This window comes from Callorhinchus milii, unplaced genomic scaffold (assembly GCF_018977255.1).
Source record: "Callorhinchus milii isolate IMCB2004 unplaced genomic scaffold, IMCB_Cmil_1.0 Scaffold30, whole genome shotgun sequence".
Classification (NCBI taxonomy): domain Eukaryota; kingdom Metazoa; phylum Chordata; class Chondrichthyes; order Chimaeriformes; family Callorhinchidae; genus Callorhinchus; species Callorhinchus milii.
This window is the reverse complement of record NW_024704771.1, coordinates 3296468-3310290: the sequence shown is the minus strand read 5'-3', so window position 1 is coordinate 3310290 and position 13823 is coordinate 3296468. Positions and strand designations below refer to the sequence as shown.

The following is a 13823-nucleotide window of genomic DNA, read 5'->3' as shown; positions in this document are numbered from 1 at the left end:
TCATATGATACAAATATATAGCAACCTTCTTGTAATAATCATCATATTAATAATAATCCTTGCATTTGATATAGCGCTTTTCACGTCGGGAGGACGTCCCAAAGCGCTTCACAGAAGACACTGTAAAGTGAATTGACTGTATATTTGTGGGCGAAGGCGGCAGCCAATTGCGCACAGCAATGTCCCACAGACAGTCGTAGATTGAAAATGACCAATTTATTATTGTTTTTGGTTTTGGAGGGATTATTATTAGGCTCTGTGTGGAGTAAGGAAACTTGGATGTAGGATAACATCTTGGAGGACTTCACCATGGTGGGGTGGACACCAAGCAAGGAGAGAGGGGATAGGTGTAATCAAACAGTAACATTTTCATGAAGCAATCAATCTTAGAATCATAGAAATTTACAGCACAGAAGGATGCCATTTGGCTCATTGTGCCTGTGTCAGCTCTTTCAAAAGAACTACCAACTAGTCCCACTCCCTTGCTCTTACCCCATAGCCGTGCAAATTCTTCCTTATTAAGTATCTATAGTAGTAGACTGCAAGAGGACAGAGGCAGACTGGTTAAATGGGCAGATATGTGGCAGATGAAATTTAACAACAACAACAACTTGGATTTATATAGCGCCCTCCATGCCAGATCCCGGGTCCGAGCCAGGGGGAGGGGGAGGAAGGAGACCAAAGGCGCGGTCGAAAAGAAAGGTCTTCAGCTGAGACCTGAAACTAGGAAGAGAGGGGATGAGGCGAAGGGAGTTGAGGCAGGGAGTTCCAGAGCCTCAGGATGTAGTGGCTGAAGGCACGGCCACCGAGGGTGGAGCAGAGGACTTGGGGGACAAGGAGGAGGCCACACTCGGTGGAACGGAGACAACGGGCATTGTTGTGAGGAGAGAGGAGGTCAGAGAGGTAGGGGGGAAGCGCAGAGGAGAGGAGGGATTTGAGGACAAGAGTGAGGATCTCGAAGTCGATCCTCTCTGGGACAGGCAGCCTGACAAGGACTGGGGTAATCGGGGAGCGGGGTTTGGTGCGGGTAAGAATGCGGGCGGCAGAGTTTTGTATGACCTGAATTTTATGGATGGTAGTGGAGGGGAGACCGGCGTGGAGGGCGATGAATTGACCAGCCGAGAGGTGACAAAAGCATGGACCAGCGGCTTTTGGAGTGAGATATTGGCGGAGATGGTGATGCGTCAGAGGTGGAAGAAAGAGGTGCTGGTGGAGGACCGAATGTGGGGGAGGAAGGATAATTGGGGGTCGAATCTGACACCAAGGTTGTGTACGGGATCTCCATTGATCAGAGAAGGTTAAGGAGATGTTCCTCATCCATGGCATCATTCTTGTAAATCTACCCTTCATCTAGATTAAAGCTAGACAGAGAGGAGGCAAGCTTGGGGGAAGAGGCTCTGAGTTTCAGAGATTAGGGACACAGTAGCTGAAGTCTCAGTCACCAGTGATGGTGTGGGGATTGGTGGGGGAGGTGCAGTGGGTGGGGCAGGAGATCCACGGTAGGCCTGTGTTAGTTGAGTGGGGTGATTGAGCAGAGGATTGGGGTATTTGTGAAGGGATTGGTATGTAAGGGGGAAGAGGTTGAAGTCGACCTGTTCAAAGACAGGAAGCCAGTGGAGCCTGGTTACCTGGATCTGAACGGGGTCAACTTATATTATAACAGTTAACTTTAGCATTGACACAGCACCTTTGGTGTCTCAAAGTGCGTCACCGGATATATTGTAAATTGCAGTGACAGTATTTCTGGAGAAACGTGGCAGCCACTTGGCACACAGCCACAAAAGCCATGAATAATCTTTTTTGTGTGAGAACATCAGGAGAAGACTCCCTTCTCTTGGGGTGGTAACTGGGAATTGGGGTGAAGGGGCTGGCAGAATTTGGTGCAGGTAAGGACATGGGCGATAATGTTTTGGATTAGTTAGATCTTGCAGTTCGGACAACTGGGGCAAGAAGGGTATTTGAGAAATGGAGAAGGGAAGTGAGAAAGTGTGGATGAGGATTTCAGCAGGATTTGGTGTGAGGTATAGCCAGGGTGGGCAATGTGGTAGAGGTGGAAGAAAGCAGTCTTCATGTTAATTCTCACTGTGATGAGTTAGTATTCATCAAGCTGACTGTCCTCTGGGTGGCAGTGTAAACTGATATTCTGTGCAATATTTTGTTTTAGTCTACTTGGTGTTTGACACCTGTGGAAACCTATGACTGAGCTTAAGAATCTTCAAACCTAATTGAAAGTGTATGCGTTTCACCTACACATGAGCATTCCCATGTATTGGAATGCAAAGCAGACTCTCCCTGGACGGATACGCCCTGCTCACCTAATTCTGGAGAGTTTTCTAGCAATTACTTCCTGCAAACTTCCTGCTGAGCCGCACAGTGTGAGAATATTGCCACCATCTTCCTGGCCGCAGCACGGACAGACATTCCTACCCATTGAGCGATGGTACCATTATTCAGAGCTGTGGAGCTTGAGCAGCAGACACTTACCAATCAGGATGCAACTTTCCAATCTATCTTCATTAGTTGTACGGACACGTGTTTCTGTAAAGAATCTGTTCAGAAATATCTAATAATATGATCAGCAACTTTGTCCCTCACCTTTACTGTTAAACATTCCGATGGCTTGGATCTCCCATGTTGTAATGGAATCAGGAACAGGGAAATTGATACTGGAAAAAGATGAAGTTTAATAATAATGTTAAATCATGTTAAATCGATGCTCACATTTGATACAACAACAACAACAACAAGATATCATTTGTATAGCACCTTTCATATCAGGAGGACGTCCCAAGGGACTGGACAGTGTACAAGCATTTCAGACCCGAGCTGGGGTCGGGGGGGGGGAAGGGAGCGGAGGGGAAGGGGGGGTGGACGATGGAATGGTCGAAAAGGAGGGTCTTGAGGCGGGACTTGAAGGAGGCTAAGGAGGGGGCGAGGTGGAGTGACTGGGGGATGGAATTCCGAGGTTGAAGGCAGAGTGACCGAAGGTTCTCCCGCCAATGGTGGGGCGGGTGGGTCGGGGGACCTGGAGCAGGCCAGAGCCGGCTGAGTGGAGGGAGCGGACGGGTTGGTAGGGGTTTAGGAGGTCGCAGAGGTAGGGTGAGGCGAGGCCGTGGAGGGCTTTGTATGTGAGGACCAGGATTTTGAACTGGATCCTCTGAAGGATAGGGAGCCAGTGGAGTCGGCCGAGAGTGGATACAGCACCAGACAGTGCTCTCATTGGCAAACTGTGTGGATTTTCGCTGGATGAATCCCAGCAATTATCCACCCAGTAGTCTTAAGTATGGTGATGGGTTTCCCGATATATCAGTTATGTGGTTTACAACCCCACCACCTGGCACCTTTCATGTTGAGCACATTTGTGTCAGAAGATCATTGGGTTCAGATCCCACTTTGAGGCCTTTGAGCTACAAATCCAGGCTGATATTCCAGAACAGTGCTGATTTTCAAGATTGTTGCCCTTCAGATGAAATGTCTCCCGCCGCTCAGCAGACTTTGGCCTGCTACACGTCACCTGCCCGCCCCACCATCGGCGATCTGGCCATCAATCTCTTTGCCCTCAACCTTTGCACCTCCATCTAAGTCCCTGTGCCTTGCTTCCTTCAAGGCACTTCTCAAGACCCACCTCTTCAACCGCGTCTTCGGTCACCTTTCCATCATTGACCTCCATCTTTCCTGATCAGAATCCCCTACTTGGATCTAAATTCCTGATTGTGCAGCGCCTCCCAACGTGAAAGGTGCAATAGAATTTGTTGCTGTAGTACTCTGCATAACCTTACCTCTGCTCACCCTTTTGTAGGTTGTCAAGTGTTCTCCACAGCCAACTGTGGGGGAAGTTACTGCGGATTCGGATTGAGCTTTCATCAAAAAAGTCATCATCATCACCATCCATTGCTAGAAGAGGACAGGCTGTGAGTGGTTAAGTTTCCATCCCTTATCTCCCCATTCATCCCTCTATCAATTCCTGTTCTTTTACTCTGCCTCTCTCCGTGTCACTCTCTCCATTCCTCTCTTCTTTGTCCATTCTCCCCTCTCTCCATTCCTCTCTCTGGCACATTTTCTTTTCTCTCCCTCTCTCTCTTCTAGTCACTATTTATTTTCCCTCGCTCACTCTCACTCTCTCTTTGTGTGTCTCCCGTCCTCTGTATGTCGTTGAGACGCTCTTTCTCTATCTCTGTCCAGATTCCTCTTCCTGCTTGCTGTTTCTGTCTCTCTCCATCCCCTTTCTTTCTCTCTCTCTCTCTCTCTCTCTCTCTCTCTCTCTCTATCTTTCTTTTTCTAACCCTTCTCTCTACCCCCTATCGTGCTCTCTCCATCTGGGAGAGACTTCAATTCACGCTCTCTCTCTCTCTTGTTACTCACATCTCCCAATGGCGTCCAACCTGCGGGTCTGATTCTTGCGCAGCTCTTTGCCATAGTCACAGCAGAACTGAAAGGCTTCCCTGCATTTGTGCTCCCGGACCCTCTTAGCTCGTTGCTCACACGTCTTCCTGGTTGGGATCAGAAGCAAACCGTCCTTACAACACCGCCTCAGCACCTCATCCGAGAATTCATCCACTAGAAAGTCCAACATACACAGAACAACCATTGATCGATCCCATCAACGTACACAACAACATTCACTGACATTGTGAAACAAAAACAGAGAGAGCTGGGTCAGGGAGAAACGAAAATGAGTCAATGTTTTGGGTCCACAACCCTTTCGCCAGAACTGGGGCGTGTTGGGAAGGAGAGGTTTTTAAGGACAAGTTGAGAGGGGGAGGCAGGACAAGGAAGGCAAAGAAGAAGAAAAAAAAAAGACGACAAAGCAGAGAAATGTGTTAGTTGATGGGTTAAAGAAGTTTTCTCTTCAGCCGTGCCTTCAGCTCCCCTCTCGACTCTCTACCCTCTCCTCGCTCCCTCCCTTCCCTCCCTTCACCCTGACTATTTCCCCCACTGCTCGGGTCCCGACCCACCTGTCCAGCGCCTTGGGACGTCCTCCCGACGTGAAAGGCGCTCTATAAATGCAATCTTGTTGTTGTTGTTGTGATAGTGGCACAAAACAAAAGTGAGGGTGGGTTGAAACAAAACTGGGGAGAAGAGGTGTTAATAGTGCAGAACAGGCAACACACCAGAGAGAGGCAAAGAGTGTCTGGGGAGATGATTGTAATGATAACAGAAGATAACTCTTCTGGTAACAGAAAGAGGGGGAGGGGGGAACGATGAGCTGTTATGGTCTGAAGTGCCTGAAATCGATATGGAGGCCAAGAGGGCTGTCGGGTCCCTACAGATACTCTCCTTTGTCTTTTTTTTTGTCTTCCTTGTCCTGCCTCCCCCTCTCAACTTGTCCTTAAAAACCTCCCCCGCCCAACATGCCCCAGTTCCGACGAAGTGTCACGGACCCGAATGTTGACTCACTTTCTTTTCTCCATGGATTGCTGCCTGAATCTGCTGGGTTTTCCCCAGCTCTCTCAGTTTTTGTTTCAGATTTCCGGCACTTGCAGTATTTTGTGTTTTGTTCACTGACATTGTGCCCTTCATGCAGGATAGCATCTCAGAGGGCTTAACAATCATGTCGTTTGATGCCGAACTGAGAAGAAAGTGGAAGTGACTGTAGGCACGATCGAAGAGGAAATTCTCAGCTATGATCTGAAGATGGAGGGAAGTGTGCAGTGCTGTCCCCCAGGGATCAGTATTGGAACCACTGCTGTTTTCGATCTATATAAAGGACCTGGACTTGTGTATAGGGAGGACAATTTTCAAGTTTCCAGATGATACTAAGTTAGAAAAAGCAGTAAATAGTGAGGAGGATAGTGGCAGAAACCGACATAGACAGACTGGTAAAATGGGCAGACACGTGGCAGATGAAGTTTAATGTGGAGAAATGGCAAGCGATGCATTTTTGGAGGAAGAACGAGGAGAGGCAATATAAGCTGATGGTACAATCTTAAAGGGGGTGAAGGAACAGAGAGACCTGGGGGTTCGCATAAGTAAATGTTTGAAGGTGGCAGGACAGGTAGATAAAGCTGTTAAAAAAAACATATGGCTTTAGAAATAGCAGCATAGCACACAAAAGTCATGAAGTTATGATGAATCTTTATAAAACACTGGTTAGGCCTCAGTTAGAGACTGTGCTCAGTTCTGGGCACCACACTTTAGGAAGGATGTCAAGGCATTGGAGAGGGTGAAAATGAGATTTACTATGATGATACCAGGAATGAGGGACTTCAGTTATCAGGAGAGGCTCGAGAAGCTTGGGTTATTCTCCTTGGAGCAGAGAAGGTTAAGCGGAGATTCAATAGAAGTTTTCAAAATTATGAGGGGATTCAATTGGGTGAACAAGGAGAAACTATTTACACTGGCGGGTGGGTAACCCGAGGACACCAATTTAAAATTGTTGTTAAAAGAAACAAAGGGGAGGTGAGGAGAAATGTTTTTACACAGCGAGTTGTTTGAATCTGGAATGCATTGCTTGAAAGGGTGGCAGAAGTCAATTCGATAACACCTTTAAAGAGATGCAGATAATTATTTGGGGAGGACAGGTTTGCAGGCCTACGGGGAGAGAGTGGGGGAGTGGGATTGAATTGGATAGCTCTTTTCAAAAACCCGGCTCAACATGATGGGCGGAATGGCCTCCTTCTGTGCTGTATAATTCTATGCTTCTATGATTCTAATGTACCACCACCAGCCCTCAAGTGAACGAATGATTTTATCTGGAGGATTACCCACCAGGATACATGGAGCAAAACTCCATTCTCTTTCCCCACCTACAGTCCTGCAAGGAACCTTTATGATCACCTGAACAGAGCAAAGAGAAAAAACTTGGATTACTGTATCAATTGAAGGGCAAAGCCGTGACATGTCCAGCACTTCCCTGCGAGCTCAATATCTCTGACGTGGGGTAGGAAGCCCCAACCGTCTATCTCAGAGACACAAGTGTGACTGACTGAGCCAGGCTGACACCTCACGTGAGAAATAAATGGAAATGTGATTTAAAAAAAAGTTTAAATTGTAACTGTGGCCAAGGCAAAGTGGGCTGAATGTCTTCTTGTGCAAAAAATGGACTTACATTTATTTGTGTATTGTTGCTGTAGCTCCAAAGACCTCTTTTGTCTCCTGGGTTCCTTTCCACACGAGTACCCTATGGGTTCACAAGATCACAAGATCTGTTCCAATAAAGAAGGTCCTTTGGCACATCTTAACTTATCCCTCCAGAACATCCACCCTAACATTCCCCCAACAGAGCATCAAACTGTTTTTTCCAGTGAATCTCACTGCTGGCTTCTACCACCCTTCCTGGTAATCTGTTCCAATCAATAAGTATAATTAGGTAAAGAAAACCTTTCTGTTGTCTGTCTTCAAATTGCCCTTTACATCTCTACATCTGTGCCCCTTGTACTAGGAAACTCACCGCTGGAAGCTGTGGTTTAAAAAAGAAAGCCTAAAACTATTTAAGAGGAAACTTGATGCATTTGTGAGGGAGAAGGGAATAGAGGGAATGGGACTAGTAATTTGGACTATGAACACAGGAATACACGAATGAGTCAAATGGCCAGTGACTGTGCTATATCACTCTCTGTAATTCTTTGTAACTATGAATCCAAAGTTATTTCCTAGTGCCTTTAAATCTTTCTCAGTTGTATTCCCCTGCTGCAAATTCAACTATCAAATGTGCAGAGATTGTTCATTTACTCTTTGGAAAAATGAGAATTTTTGCTTTTGCTAAAATGCTCTCCAATTTCAGAATGCACTGTGAATTGGAATAGCCGCTCTATCAGCAGCTCTGGCAATTAATCAAGGGAAGTAAAGTGAAGTGAGGGATTAAAAATGAGGGATGAGGGATTCATCACGAAATTATTTTGCACCTTATCACAACGTCAAAAAACCTCTGAGAGCACTTCACTGGATTTTACCATAAACTCTGCTGACTGTGTATTGTGTAGGTGAATGTGTCAGACATTGCAATGTCCTGTAAGCAACACGTGAATAGTGGTAGTGAATAAACAGTACAAGAGAATGGGTGATTTTATCTGGGAGATTATTGACCAGGACATCTCCATCTCTATCTCTTTGTGTTTCATATAATACTAATAATCCTTGCATTTTCGTATAGCGACTTATCAGGTCTTCAAGACGTCTCAAAGTGCTTTAAAGAATGTACTGTAAAGTGAACTGACTGTATTTTGTGTGTGAAATTTGGCAGCCAATTGTGCACAGCAGTGTCCCACAAACAGTTGTGGATTAAGTGAACAAATTATTATTATTTTTGAAGGGATTATTACCTGGGAAAAGTGATCCACCGATCGATTAACAACTGTGAGGTAAACAGAGGAGTATGGAGTAAGGAAATTTGGCTATCATTTCGCTGTGTCTGTGAATCGAACCCAGGTCCTCTCACTTGCGAGATGAATGCTCTAACCAATACCCTGCAGACAGCAGTAGCTGTCCATTCTCACCTTCTCTGAATTCCACAGAACCAGCATTGGAGATGAATGTGAGGCCGGCATCCTTGAAGACGTTGGCAGTATCGACCCCGCTCCCATACGAGCAACCAAGATCATAGGAGTTCATCTCCTCAAAGACCTGAGCAAAGGATTCAAAATGAGGACAGGTAATTTACACCAGTGGAAAACGCAGCGGGCAATTTCAATTTGTGCAAAGCTCATGAATGGGTGGAGGAATGGAACGATGGAGTCATAAAATCATTATATTATACATCACAGAAGAAAGTCATTCGGTCCATCGTGTCTGTGCTGGCTCTTTGAAAAGAGCTATCCAGTTCAATCCCATTTCCCCACACCCTCCCCATCGCCCTGCAAACGTGTCCTCCCCAAATAATTATCCACTTCTCTCTTAAAAGTTTTTATCGAATCGGCTGCCACCATCCTTTCAGGCAATGCGTTCCAGATTCGAACAGGTCGCTATGTGAAAAAAATTTGCCTTACCTCCCCTCTGATTCTTTTTACAACTATTTTAAATTGGTGTCCTCGAATGCCACCAGAGGAAATAGTTTCTCCTTGTTCACCCCACATAATCTTGAAAATTTCGATTAAGTGTCCTCTTATTAAGCTTTCTCTGCTACAAGGCAAATAACCCAAGCTTCTCGAGCCTCTCCTGATAACCGAAGTCCCTCATTTCTGGTACCATCCTGGTAAACCTCCTTTGCACTCTCTCCAATGCCATGACATTCTTTCTGAAGTGTGTTCTAGCTGATGCCTAACCAGTGTTTTATAAAGGTTATAGAGAAACAGACGGAAACTATAGGTAAAGAGAAGGGAGGGAAGCAATAAGAAATTGACAGACTGTGAATGGAATGGAGTGTTGGATGCTTCTGGGAACGGTTTGGACAGAGAGATAAGGGAGGGATGGAGAGACTCAAGGGTGGAATGGAGGAAGGTTAGAGGGTAGGACTGATGGCCTGAGCCAAACAGAGTCATGTACCTTTTTGGCTGTAAGTTTATTCTTACTGTTGAGAATATAAACTGCTTTGTCCACAACCACCATGGAGACACTTCCGGAGTCTGGTAATGTGACTTTCAGCGTTGTTGACCTAGATAATGGTGACTGCTGACGTTTGTTCTCGATGAAAAACTACATCAAACCATAAAAGCAAGACACACCGCATGGGAATGAATGATGCTGGTATCAGCCATCTCACAAAATCACAAGATAGGTTTAGGTAAAGAAGGCCCCTTGGCCCATTTATGCACACTGTGGTCTCTCCCACAGCAGACTCCACAAACTTAACGCCCCCATTCTCGCTTGGCTAGACTGGCTCCCCATTCCCCCACACCGCAGATCAAATTAAAGATCATCATCCTCATCTTCAAACTTTCCCACCGTCTCGCCCCATTCCTACCTCTGCGATCTCCTGCCAACCTACCAACCCAGTAGCAAACACCGACCTTCTTCATGAACGCCCACCTGACATGCCCTACCATCAGTGGGCAAGATTTCAGGATTCTGCCTCCGCGCTCTGGAACTCCATCCCTCACTCGATCCAGCCTCTCCCCATCCCATCCTTTTCAGTTCCCAACCCCAGCTCGAGTGCAGTGTATTGAGATGCCCTCCCTACCATGAAAGGCGCTGTAGAAATGTCAATTATGTTATTACAGTATTATATCCTTCATGAGATTGGATTCCTGAAACATATGAATGAATGCACTGAATGAGCTGTGTTATTTGGAATAGTGATAATTCTTACATTTGATACAGCGCCTAATCCCATCTGCGAGTCATCTCAAAGTGCTTAACAGAATATATTGAAAAATGACTATATTATGGAGTCCTGTAGCTCAGTGGTTAGAGCACTCGCTTTGCAAGCGAGAGACCTGAGTTCAATTCCAGGCAGAGGGCGAAACCTTGGGCAAGTTTCCTTACTCCACACAGAGCCTAATAATAATCCCTCCAAAACCAAAAACAATGATAAAAATTTGTCATTTTCAATCTACAACTGTTTGTGGGACATTGCTGTGTGCAATTGGCTGCCGCGTTTGCCCACAAATATACAGTCAATTCACTTTACAGTGTGATCTGTGAAGCGCTTTGGGACGTCCTCCCGACGTGAAAAGCGCTATATCAAATGCAAGGATTATTATTAAGGATTATTATTATTATTATTATATATCTTGTGGACGAAATGCTGCACACAGCAGTGTCCCCCAAACAGTTGTGGTTTGAGTGCCAAAAATAGATTTTTTTATATTGAAGGCATTCTAACCCCCGATAAAGTAATCTCCCAATCGACTAACAACAAAAACTCGTATTTATATAGTGCCTTTTTCACTGGGTAGAGTCCCAGTGCGCTTTGCAGTGGCAAAGTCTGTCAAAGAGCCAAGAGGAGGGGGGAGGTGACCGTAAGCACAATCAAAAAAAAAGGTCTTTAGGTGGGACTTGAAGGTGGGGAGGGAGGGATTGAGGGAGAGAGTCCCAGAGTTTCATGGCATAGTAGGTCGTGAGGTGTGAGGGAATGAACTGATTTAAAAACAAGTGAGAGGATCTTGAAGTCGATCCGTTCAGTGTTTGGGAGCCAGTGGAGCCTGTCAAGGACTGGTGTGTTGGGGATACGGAGTTTTGTGCAGGTGAGTATCTGGGTGGTGGAGTTTTGAATTAGTTGGATTTTGTGTATGGTGGAACTGGGGAGACCAACGAGGAGGACACTGGAATAGTCCAGCTGGGAAGTGACGAAGGTGTAGACTAGGTGGACTGAGTTGCGTTGGTTGTGAGATACAGATGGAGGTGGGCAATGGGTTCTTTCTTACTGCTATATAAACAATAGCAGTATTCGTGTGAAGCAAGGAAAGTTGCCAAACATTTTGCCCTGCCTGGGAATCGAACCCAGGTCCTCTCGCTTGCGAGGCGAGGGTGCTAACCACTAAGCTACAGGACTCTACATAATAATATCAGACAATACCTCGCCATCACACTGATCCTTCACATCGACCCACACTGAGTTAGCCACCATCTGCCTCTGACCCCGATCGGTTACGTAATAGTAAACAACAAGTCGCAAGGCAGGCATCATGGCAGCTGTTATCCGTATCTGCAGCTTTGTTAATTCTTGTCTCTTGATTTTACCCAAACGTACGGTCTTTCCTTTGCTGATCACCTGTGGGACAACACGCCAGAGATCACCTTACAGTACACAGAACAAAATCCACTTCATCTGGCATCTGTGATCACTACACCTGTTGTACTGTGTATAGCTGTGGTCAGGCCACACCTGAAGTACTGTGTCCAGCTGCAGTCACTACATTTCGAGTGCTGTGTCCAGCTGTGGTAAGGCGACACTAAAAGGATTATCTCCTTTTAGACCAAAACCTGGAGTACTGGGTCGAGTTTTATTCAGGCCATCTGAGACTAGGGGACAATGTCAATCTGGCGTTCAGACCCAAGCTTTGCTGATCTACAGCAACGGGTTTATAATAAAATGAACAACCAATTGTACATATGAATTATTGGCGAGGACTCTGGGAGAAATTCCCTTCTCTTTTCCCCTTAATGCTATGCAGATCTTTCATATTTGCCTAAACAGGCACAGGCTGAATCTCCTTTTAATGTCTCATCTGTAGGATAGCACCAACGACATTGCAGTGCTACTCCCAAACTGCACCAAAGCAATAGTCTAGATCTGAAATGAAAGTTCTAGAGGTGGGGCTTGAACCCACAATCATCTGATACAGAGAAAAGGCTTTGATAAGACTGACTGAGCTAGGATGAGACCTAGAGTAGAGAACATAGATATTTAATACACAAACCATGTAGTAATAGTAGTCAATTTTCCCAAGTTTTCGGAATGAGATGTCTTTCAAATCTACAAGTAGACTGCTCCCTAGATCAACTTCACGGCTTGGTACGTCAATGTATAGGTAGCTCTTGGCCTGAGACTGGAAGATAGATGCTGTCATTGTTGCTTCACTGACTTCCTTCCCTGGGGAGCCATCGCCAGCTGTGACCTGGTATAGAAACAGATTTGGAATTACGTGGAGTATTTCCTTTAATCAAGTCTTTATTATTGAAACACTCTTCACACAAGGGTTGATGTGAATGTGAGACACACTGTCTCAGGAGGTCACAGAGGCAGAATAATTGAAGGTATAAGAGGGAGATGGAGAGGTACTTGAGAAGTAAAGGATGAATTGAGGAATCAGAGGGCGATAATACTAACAATAATAATAACATTTGATATTGTGCTTTATCACATATTTGAGACATCTCAAAGCTCTTCACAGAACACTGTAAAGATAATTGACTGTATATTTTAAGCCACTACCCTCCACGCAGGGTAAAGCCCCCTTAAGATTGAGCTACCAAGTCTATATTGCCCTCAACGCAGGGTAAAGCCACAGAGAGCTTTCGTGGGAGAAACGCGGCAGCCAATTGCACACAATAGTGCCCCACAAACATTCATGGGTGAGTGATGAAATTATTAATTTTTGGATTATTTTGTTTCAAAAGAAATGTTGTCGGGATTATTAACAACTGGGTTCCCACTCATTGCTAGGCAACAGAGGCGTATAGAGCAAGGAAACTTGTTTAACATTTCCCCTGCCCGGGAATCAAACCCAGGTCCTCTTGCTTGTGAGGCGAGCGCTCTATCCACTAAGATACAGGACACTTCACTGGAGATATAAAGAAATGAAGAGGTACTTGAGAAGTAAGTCGATGAATTGAAGTGTCAGGAGGAGACTGATAGAGACTTAGGAAGTAAGGAATTAATTGAGGTGTCAGATGGAGATGGAGAGATATCTGGGAATTTAAGGAGATGAATTGAGCCAACAGAGGCAGATTGATAGAGATTTGGGAAGTAAACGGATTAAGCGGATTACTTACATGGATTTCAAAAAGGCTTTTGACAAAGTACCGCATAAGAGATTAATACAAAAATTAGAGGCCCACAGTATTAAGGGGACAGTAGCCATTTGGATTAGGAACTGTCTGAGTGACAGAAAGCAGAGCGTGGTGGTTAATGGGTGTTTCTCGAAAAGGACGGAGGTGTGCAGCGGTGTCCCTCAGGGATCGGTATTGGGACCACTGCTCTTTCTAATATATATTAATGATCTGGACTTGGGCACAGGGAGCACTATTTCCAAGTTTGCAGATGATACAAAGTTAGGTCGGGTAGTAAATAGTGAGGAGGACTGTAACCAACTGCAAGCAGACATACACAGAATGGTGGAATGGGCTGACATGTGGCAGATGGATTTCAATGTGGATAAGTGTGAGGTGATACACTTAGGTAGGAAAAATGATAGGAGGCAATATAGACTTGGAGCTCAATCTTAAGGGGGGTGAACGTACAGAGAGATCTGGGCGTTGTAGTAAGCGAATCATTAAAGGTTGCA

The 13823-nt window shown here is 45.4% G+C and overlaps 1 protein-coding gene across 1 annotated transcript in view; it reads right to left on the bottom strand.

Annotated features, from left to right (window-relative positions):
• Window positions 1-13823, bottom strand: part of LOC103189476 (complement C4) — a 53734-nt gene that overhangs the window by 27383 nt on the left and 12528 nt on the right. Inside the window, 8 exon segments of the mRNA XM_007909893.2 lie at window positions 2596-2666; window positions 3780-3894; window positions 4363-4557; window positions 7049-7120; window positions 8436-8562; window positions 9421-9570; window positions 11393-11587; window positions 12237-12434. Coding sequence (XP_007908084.2) covers window positions 2596-2666; window positions 3780-3894; window positions 4363-4557; window positions 7049-7120; window positions 8436-8562; window positions 9421-9570; window positions 11393-11587; window positions 12237-12434 — 1123 coding nt within the window.